The 9,833-nt window shown below is 40.2% G+C and overlaps 2 protein-coding genes across 2 annotated transcripts; one reads left to right on the top strand and one right to left on the bottom strand.

The window, feature by feature from the left end:
- Window positions 1-1,819: 1,819 nt before the first annotated feature.
- On the top strand, window positions 1,820-5,869 carry LOC135489664 (actophorin-like). The gene is made up of 2 exons (XM_064775116.1): window positions 1,820-2,165; window positions 3,292-5,869. Exons 1-2 carry the CDS (start codon window positions 1,894-1,896, stop codon window positions 3,455-3,457), a joined length of 438 nt encoding a protein of 145 aa, XP_064631186.1. The 5' UTR covers window positions 1,820-1,893; the 3' UTR covers window positions 3,458-5,869.
- Window positions 5,870-6,703: 834 nt separating this feature from the next.
- LOC135489171 (TM2 domain-containing protein 2-like) lies at window positions 6,704-9,739 on the bottom strand. The gene is made up of 5 exons (XM_064774387.1): window positions 9,547-9,739; window positions 9,219-9,306; window positions 8,530-8,645; window positions 7,779-7,867; window positions 6,704-7,539 (listed from the first exon to the last, which is right to left on the bottom strand). The coding sequence occupies exons 1-5, from the start codon at window positions 9,708-9,710 to the stop codon at window positions 7,415-7,417; spliced, it is 582 nt and encodes a 193-aa protein (XP_064630457.1). The 5' UTR covers window positions 9,711-9,739; the 3' UTR covers window positions 6,704-7,414.
- Window positions 9,740-9,833: the final 94 nt, after the last annotated feature.

Raw genomic sequence — 9,833 nt, 5'->3', positions numbered from 1 at the left:
CCAAAATTTCATGAGTGGTAAATCAAAAACATTTACATCAATTAGGAGCCGTGCATCTGGTGCACTCGCTTGGATCCGCGCCTGATAAACGTACATGAATGAATAATAACAAGAACATTTTAAAAAAAAACTCGAAAAAATAGATTCGCCGGGGTTCGAACTCGTGACCATCCACTCCACAATGCAACCGTCTAACCACCGAGGCCATCAAGGCTTTAACAGTAGAACGGGATTTTCGTTGTTCAAGTCGTCGCCATATTGAAGAAGCGCCATGATTGTGACGAGGTCTCGCTGGCGGAAGGGTAATTGGGTGCAAATAGTTCCAAGCTAACCGTATAATTCGATAGTGCGACCGATTTTTCTTGATATGTCGTATTTATATAGCTCGGTGATATAATAGATAATGTTCGTAGTCGATTTTAATGTTTGAATGGCTTTCTCAAAAATGTTTTAGAAGCAAGGTCAACAGGGTCAAAAGAAATAGTCTTTGGCGCCAATGATGTCAGCAATGGCGAATTTGAATTAAGATTCGAGTCGATTCTTTTGGTGTCGGAAGTGCGCAAGCACACGGCAATCGTATTCATACAGCTCCGTGCACGTGATTTGAAGGGACAGTTTGGGTGTGGGATTTAGGTGACCAGAAAGTTGATATGTAATATAAATCTATCCGCGCGCCTGTTCATCACTGTAGTTACAAACTAAATGCTCATCACTGATAATGAATTTAGCGCCCACTTGTCAAACCATTCTCTGGAGTGCTCGAACACCTAAATCAGTGTGTACTTCAGCTTGAAAAGTTCGGGTGAAGGAGTGTTCTTCGTGATAATATTCATAATGGTATAAGATGATGGTATAAGAGGGCCGGCGAATCTAGGAACTGGAAGAAGAGGGAGCGTGCTCTGCATTTCTCACCAAAATTCCTGGAAGGTGTGTTCCAAAATTTCATGAGTGGTAAATTAAAAACATTTACATCAATTAGGAGCCGTGCATCTGGTGCACCCGCATGGATCCGCGCCTGATAAACGTACATGAATGAATAATAACAAGAACATTTTTCAAAAAAACTCGAAAAAATAGATTCGCCGGGGTTCGAACTCGTGACCATCCATGCAATCCACAGTGCAACCGTCTAACCACCGAGGCCATCAAGGCAGGAAGGAGCTTCGGGTTCCAAAACAGGTGGTCTCCAGTGAGGTGACTTACATACAGTTTTGGATCAGGGTCTGGTTTGACTTAATCTGGCCAGAGACTTTGTGACTCTGATCTGGTTGGCCTGGTACCTGCCCAATATCTGCCCATCGTCTCTCACAAACTTTAAAGGGAAGTGACTTAACCACATTGGGGACAATGTTACAATCTGGCGGCTTCAGTAAAAGGATAAATCGAACAGGAACACATATATCCTTTGGTTCAGTCTGATTGTGACTTTGTTCTGGGGATGCTCAGCGACCTCCCCCTTGGTGGTCAAGATGCGTCAGCCAATCAGCCTCTTACATCTTGACCCTCAATGTCTTCGCTGGTTAGAATGAGCTGCTTATAGTTACTTCATATTGCATTATGCTGGACCCTACTCTTGGGAATGAAGCAATTATCCAGGTTTCCAAATTCCCGCCTGGATAGTAGTGTCATCTCCATTTGATATATTGAACTAAAATCTGCTGCTGAAACTAACATTCTATCCGTGGGTGGCTGAATCAACCTATTGTCCAGGTACACTTAGCTGCAATCCTGTAGTACTGCAGCAATACATTTCAACTGGCATAATTTTTCCGCCTACCAGGATGGAAATGGTGAATTCCGTGACCTTATTAGGCCGATTTCACCTGGTAGCAATATCGTCGATTTCAGGACTTTTCTGCTGATATTTTCGTGGTTTTCCTGCTCTAATTCAGGATGACCTCTTGTGATTCGGGGGTACAGGTGAACGACGAATGTATCGCGGAGTGGGAAGCCCTAAAGCTGCGTTCGGCCTGGCGTTACATTTTATACAAACTTTCTGATGACATGACCCGAATTGAAATTGACAAGAAGGGCGGCGTAAATAGCTCGTATGAAGACTTCATAGCCGATCTACCAGCCCATAGCCCAAGATATGCTGTGTTCGATATGCATTATATGCTACAAGATGGGACCTCAAAGAGGGACAAGCCCTTTTTCTTATCATGGTATGTAGACAGTGGGAAAATTAAAGGGGTTGGGCTTGGCCTGTCTCTGACAGCATTTATTTTGGTGCGCCCTGTGTCAGTCCAGTGAGTGACCCTGTTGGTGACCTTGGGCAATACACCTTTAACCTCCACTTGTTTGTCTTGATAGGTCTTGAGTTTGAGTTAGGCTCCACAGAATATGCCAGACTGGCCTTGACATGGTTACCATGGGCATGGTATCTTATGTTGAATGTGGTCTTTGGCAAACCACTTATCTCTTGTCTGAAGTGATTATTCTGCTATAATATTTGACATGGGATGATATAGGACCTTGGCAAAGCACTTGTAGCCTAGCAATCTTGGAAAATGTTTGCACTCCTTCCACGCTTCTGGTTTGGGGCCTTGGGCAGTACACTTGTCTATAGGTTGTAGTGGGGCAAGATACACGTCTGTACTGATAGATGGTGTGGGGCCTTGTGCAAAACACTTATCCATGCTGGTAGTTATTGTGTGGGGCCTTGAGGAAGTTACATGTATATTTTGTAGTTCAATTGTTTGCAGCCTTGTGCAAGACACTTTATCTATGATGACAGTTCAAATGGCTTGCCGCCTTGTGCAAGACACGATCTATGATGCCTGGCAGTTCTTGTGTGGGGCCCTGGGCAAGTTATATGTGACCCACCACCATAGCATCCCGCGAAGTTACTATTTATAGCTCACAAGGTCATTTGCATAAGATATTGATAACGTTTTAGTCACGTGACAGTCGGACATCGACACTTATTTCTACGCATTTGAGCTTATTTCAAAGTCAATTATCTTTGACCCTGCATTGTTTTTAGCATGAATGATACCATAGAGTCAGAGAGAGAAATATTCAGAACAATTATGTAGTATTTCCAACACTCGGACATGTGCCAGATTGAATCTAACTGCCCTAGTTAGAAAGCCTGAAGCCATTACGAAACCGCATGTTTGTCCGACATTGCCTGTAATTCAGCGTTGGGGAAATAGAGGGCAGCAGCTGCAGAGACGTCATCTTCGCGGAATGCTATTGGGAAGGGGTGAAATGGTGAGCCGGACCCATCACACCTGGAATGCATGTTAAAGAATCCGGAAATACTGAATTCTTTATTTTTAATTTCAGGGTTCCAGAAACGTGTAAAGTTAAAGAAAAAATGATAGCCGCTTCAAGCAAGGAGGGAATTAAGAAAAAATTGTGTGGATGCCAATTCGAATTCCAAGCCTCCGATTTTGATGACCTGGATCAGGAGGATATAATTAACAAAATATCAAGGAATCGACAGACATAATTTCAGGAGTTGGTCCTAATGCACTGGTTTGAAGGAGGCTGACGTGCTTGGACGAGTCATATGTTTCATCGGCAGTAAATGGGAACTCCCCTTCATAAAATACCTTAGGCCTAGCCAGAATTTTCAGAGGGGGGGGTCGTTTTTAAAAAATACAGGGCAATTCATTATCATTTCAAATAGCTTTTGAAATTTTCCCAGTCAATTCCGACAATCTTTTCCCCGGGGGTCGTTTGCACCCCTCTTGACTCTACCTTTACAAACTGATCCATGAAAGCAGTATCTAGTGTAAAATTAAACTCGACATGAAAAAAAAAACCTAGCCAATGGTTTTCCATAAAATTATAAATTTCAGGGACGGATCCAGGAGTTTAAGAAAGGCGTAGATTTCTTCAAATTTGTTTGTTCAATAAGGCTCTCTGGTTCTGAGTCTTAAGTGCATCTTCAGTGTCTGGTCATTTCACGGAGAATGCTTTGAACGGCCTAGTCTTGTCTTTGGGGTCATTTTGTTATATGCAATAGCATAGTTTCACAATAGCATTCCGCGAAGTTACTATTTATAGCTCACAAGGTCATTTGCATAAGATATTGATGACGTTTTAGTCACGTGACAGTCGGACATCGACACTTATTTCTACGCATTTGAGCTTATTTCAAAGTCAATAATCTTTGACCCTGCATTGTTTTTAGCATGAATGATACCATAGAGTCAGAGAGAGAAATATTCAGAACAATTATGTAGTATTTCCAACCCTTGGACATGTGCCAGATTGAATCTATAACTGCCCTAGTTAGAAAGCCTGAATCCATTACGAAACCGCATGTTTGTCCGACATTGCCTGTAATTCAGCGATGGGGAAATAGAGGGCAGCAGCTTCAGTGACGTCATCTTCGCAGAATGCTATTTGAAACTATCAATTTGTATCGAATACTCAAACTGCAACAGTATTTTTTGGATTCATAATTCATGAAGCAATATAGATTGGAATGTGATACACTTTTAAAGTATTAATTTGTACTAATAATCAAATCGCAACAGTATTTTGGACTCGCCATATCATGAAGCAATATAGATACTAGGAATGTGATAACAAGAGACTTTCTACAACGCTGGTTTCAAAGCTTTATAAGATAATCATGATCTTTTATAAATTTGTATTAATTTTTTTGGTGCGATTTTGTACTGAATTTTCATTTACTGGTAATACTGAACTTGAACACAGATCAACAAACTGGACTGGATAGTTACGAGTGACTGTATTCTTTTTATATATTCTAATGGATCGATTTTTAATCATCTTGTAACAACAGTATCTTATTATCATTTGCCATCTGTACTTAGTAGTATGAAAGGGACTCGCCGTTCGTAATTACTGGTGCTCCAGATAAATAGAAATGCAGTAATACGCAATGACGCAGTTCAGTTATTATTGACGCAATGCAGTTATTATGCATACGAATTTGCTGAAATGTGGTATTTAAAGTAGTTGTATACCTGTCTACACATGGCATTGTTGAAATTGATAATCAGTACGTTTTTACACAATTTGAAATTTTCAAATTCAGTTACTAATTTCAAATATTTAACGAGCAGCGATGGCCTTTAATAGCAATACTCACTTCATCCTGGAGAATATTTTTTGTTGTAGTCAATGGCCCATTGTGTCAGAGGGACTGAAAATATCGGTAAAAGGTCTGTGATTCGGAGTAAGCCACGAGTTAAAAATCATATCGCTCCTCTACTTTACGCGACTCAAACTTTAAAGTCTATGACTTGTTTTCTGTACTTGTGTCACAAACTTTACAGTGCCACAGTATTTCTCATGTTCGAAGCATAGGCTTGGAACGTAACCGTAGGCTTGGAACAAAACCTTCCAAACTGGACCGGTCCCACCATTCAGTATTTTTTAGTCTGCATAGTATACTCGAAAGCTGAATCAAACTTTCTATGATGATTTTTGATGTGCCATATTTTATTTGTGTGTTTTTTAACAGTACTCATTGAGATTTTTTGTTTTTGTTTCTTTATTTCTTTATATATTGAACCAGCTTGATTCTAGTCACTGATTCAAGGTGAACTGTCCAGACTCCGAGACTGGTGTCTGAACAAATGATGTGATTATGTAACCACTGATGAATGGGCATAATAATGTTCTGCTGAAGCATTTTATTTCAGTGCACAATCACACTTTGAACTTGATCTGAATACTTTAAATTTTTTTACATCAGATAGGTTATCAGAAATATATTTGGTTGTGTTTAAGTTTGTTTGCTCTTTAGATGTGCCAGAGTAATTGCATTTACGCAGTGGAGCAAGCTTGTTGCACAATTTTAGCGTGAATGTACACTATATTGCCAAACTCATTTTGTATGCTGATGAATCTCAATAATAAATGTATCAAAACTGTTTTGAAATAGTTGGTTTTTTTCTCATTTGATTGAGAGTATAGGTTGTGATCTATCATTAATTGCCTTGAGCTTCTAATAGCAGGCAGGATCAGACCATGGGACAAGTGTGGTGTCCAGACAGAAGTTGTCCTGACCAATGCCTGGAGCTCCCATAGATATTGCTGGCACCAAGATTGGACCGTCTGAATAGTGCCATAGTGGTGTCCTCCAGACAGTAGTTATGACCTCTGCCAGACGCTTTCATGTGGCCCCAAGATTGGACAGTCTGAAAGGTGCCATAACGGTGTCCTCCAGACAGTAGTTATGAATGTGCCAGGAGCTTTCATGTGGCCCCAAGATTGGACAGTCTGAAAGGTGCCATAACGGTGTCCTCCAGACAGTAGTTATGAATGTGCCAGGAGCTTTCATGTGGCCCCAAGATTGGACAGTCTGAAAAGTCACAACGGTGTCCTCCAGACTAGTTATGAATGTGCCAGGAGCTTTGATGTGGCACCAAGATAGTACCTCGAGACTTATGGCATCCTCTTGCCCGGAGCTTCCAGAGATCAGCACAACATCAGTGCCCGATTGACAATGGTGACCTCAAGACAAGTTAGGTTGTGACACACATTTCTGGCCAAGTTTTTAATCCCAAAATCCACTAGCACTGCAAGGAATCCATTTCATAAAACATGCTAGCCAAAAAAAGAAATGAAGCGTAATTTAACATTAGACTTATTTTAATAAATTACAGAGGACAACATGAAGTTATTTACAGGATACTTATTTACATAATATTCTATGTACAAAACTTTAAGCCTGGCAGTGGATGGCTTGCCGGAAAATCTATTAAATTAAAAAAAATTCTCTCCAAATACTATCCCCAAGACCATTGCTGTGATCATTCTATTACTGCAAACAGGATTTCTAGCAAATGTTCAGTAGAAATTCCTTTTGGACTTCCTGGTTTGTACATCTAAAACCGTTAGAAGTCAAGTTTGAAATTTTTGAATGCCTCACACCAGCCAGAGCAAAATTGCAGAAGAAAATCTCACTGCATGATTAAATTCATCAGTTTATCGAGAGTAAATAACCCTTCACGAACCACAACATGATTGTAATTAGGAAAAGTTACCCAATACAACCTGTTCAAAACTGCAGCTGAAGCACTGAAAATTAAAACTGTTCTCAGAACTAGTTCTCAGTGTTCAATTCTGAACTTTCTTTGGAGGACACGCCGACAAAAAACTCTTCACAAAGAAATATGAAATTTGACAGAAAAGTTAATTTTGTTTATCATAGTGTCACCCCTAATGAAAGGGATAGCCAGCTATGGCTTATGAGACACTCCTCACTTCGAAATTCCTATTTCTTATGCCAGGTGCCTGGCAAGAAGGCAGTTTGTACCCTATATTGAACAAGCTGGCGGCTAAACAACCGGCCGCATCGGAAAGAGGTTATCAGTGGGCCTTGAACCCTCAACCTTCTATTCACAAGGCCTATGCCTTAACCACTAGATCGGTATATCGATTGCGAACAACCCTTGACAATTCAGGACATCATTCGAAGTCCTCAGTAATATGGCACCCAGTTACTTCCATCAGCTGGCAAAAGGCCTCCAGTCACCAACAGGATCACATCCACAATCCACCAAATTCCAACTCCACCCAGGGTCAGAAGTTTCCCTACTGCTGTACCTAGAAAGAAAATGTGGAACCGTGTTATTATTATTATGAGACTTATATAGTGCTAAATCCAACTGGTTTCAGTCGCTCAAAGCGCTTCACATTATTACCCCTAGCTCCCTCGTCTTCTTTGAAATGAGAGCAATTTGCAACATTTCTGAACATCTTAAACCAAACTATAAGCCCACAGCAAAACTTCTCTATGTTTTTGAAAGGTGTAAGTAGAGAATAGTTTTCAATGAATTTCTTACCAGTGTGTCCTAAACAAAATCGGTCCATTCCAAGGAAGCCAAGTAGCACAGAGTAAATTAGCGTCGTTACAAAATAGTGACCATTATATCTGAAAAAAAAGCAAAACGTTTAGTGCTACTGTAATGATATTCAGCAAGCTCAAACTTAGACGTAGTGTTGTTCATTTAAAGATTTTTCTGGAGCAAGTTTGCACTTAACAAATAATTCTAATTAAGGTTGACCCAGAAATATTCGCAGCCCGTTTCATGAGATTGCTACATTTGTGTACATTTAATTCAGTGTTTGTACAACCCCATAAAATGAAAAAAATGTGAATGCAAATATTTCTAGGTTGATGAGACAGTCAGTGTATGGAATAGCATTCCGCGAAGATGAGGTCACTGCCGCTGCTGCCCTCTATTTCCCCATCGCTGAATTACAGGCAATGTCGGACAAACATGCGGTTTCGTAATGGATTCAGGCTTTCTAACAAGGGCAGTTAGATTCAATCTGGCACATGTCCGAGTGTTGGAAATACTACATAATTGTTCTGAATATTTCTCTCTCTGACTCTATGGTATCATTCATGCTAAAAACAATGCAGGGTCAAAGATAATTGACTTTGAAATGAGCTCAAATGCGTGGAAATAAGTGTCGATGTCCGACTGTCACGTGACTAAAACGTCATCAATATCTTATGCAAATGACCTTGTGAGCTATAAATAGTAACTTCGCGGAATGCTATTGTGTTATGATCTTCAGTATACTAACTTTATACAAGGAAATCCATCTTTTAGGAATGCTCTTTCTCCATAGCACTCAATGCCAGTCAGCACTCGACACATCACAGACGTATTTTGGACTTCTTCATATTTCTCCCCTCCCCACTGGAAAGAACAGTACAATTTACAAGATAAACCTCAAAGAAAATATCTGCTTGGGAAAAATAGGCTACTGATATGCTCTGCTATATTTAAGTTGGGAACGAGTTTAAAATCCCCGATCACACCCCAAAAAAAGGGCATCGGTTGACTAACCAAGCACCACTGTTCAATGGATTTATAGTTGAATGCGATCAAACTACGTCATTTCCGATCGGGGATTCTAAAGTTTAGCCTTAAGTTGATCTCAGCTCTCGTGGAGGAAGAGTAACCAGAAGGGATTTGAACCAATATAGCACCAGAAAATCTCTTGATCCAACTACAAGCATTTAAATTATGATATACAATGGCTTCTTGCAGTACAAGACGATTTTATGAGACTTCATAGAAAATTTTCCATTGGGTACAATGGCTCGGGCAGGTTTACGACATTGTATGCCCTGATCAGCAATAAGTGGACAGGGACATGTTTGTTTCCTTGCTTTTGAAGTCCAGATTGTCCAATTGGCAGTCACCCATCAGAATGCAGATCTGAATAGCCGGGGTGAATTCATTCGTTTCATTGTAATGAGGCCTTACCTTCGTACATCCATATCCGAGAGAATCTCTGGCTGTCTCGTTACCAGTCAGATCAACTGGGGTGTCGCATTCCAGGAACTGCAAGGGCCTGAATTTAGTACAAGAAACTGACAATAAATAAAATTATCTCCTTGCACTTGCTCATATTACAGGGTTTATTTGATTCTATTTCTTCATAGCAGGCACGGAAGATAATGTTCATAGCACTGCATAGTTGGATCCCTTACCATGCAGTGCTAGGCCTATAGGCTATATGATCATCAATCATGATGAGCCTGGTTTTTAAACTTTGTTGATTTTGGACTTTGTTCAATTGTTGACCACTTACAAATAAGTACACTTGATCAAGGGGCTTTTAGGATCATATTTTATGCCACTATGTTCATCAAAGCTGAACTCTGGCACCTCTGGTTCGATAGTTGTGTTGCTGATTACGAGAAATTGGAGAAATAAGAAGAGGAAAATGAAGAGAGAAGCAAAAACTGCTTCCATCTTGACATTCTGGTCTGCAGATCATGAAAAAAGTATTTTGGTGCACTAACTTATGCAAAGGGCTTTGAAGCAAATGATGCTGATAAGAGCACTCAATTAAACATTTTGAAACGCAATTTATTG

This window comes from Lineus longissimus, chromosome 6, assembly GCF_910592395.1.
Source record: "Lineus longissimus chromosome 6, tnLinLong1.2, whole genome shotgun sequence".
NCBI lineage: Eukaryota > Metazoa > Nemertea > Pilidiophora > Heteronemertea > Lineidae > Lineus > Lineus longissimus.
Note: the sequence above shows the minus strand (reverse complement) of the source record. Positions and strands in the feature narration are given on the sequence as shown.

Coding starts and splice junctions, on each gene's coding strand:
- LOC135489664 (XM_064775116.1), top strand. CDS start 1,894: ATGACCTCTTGTGATTCGGGGGTACAGGTGAACGACGAATGTATCGCG. Junction 2,166..3,291: donor AAGCCCTTTTTCTTATCATG/GTATGTAGACAG, acceptor TTTTAATTTCAG/GGTTCCAGAAACGTGTAAAG.
- LOC135489171 (XM_064774387.1), bottom strand. CDS start 9,710: ATGGAAGCAGTTTTTGCTTCTCTCTTCATTTTCCTCTTCTTATTTCTC. Junction 9,307..9,546: donor TTGATCAAGTGTACTTATTT/GTAAGTGGTCAA, acceptor TACTAAATTCAG/GCCCTTGCAGTTCCTGGAAT. Junction 8,646..9,218: donor TCGGATATGGATGTACGAAG/GTAAGGCCTCAT, acceptor TGTTCTTTCCAG/TGGGGAGGGGAGAAATATGA.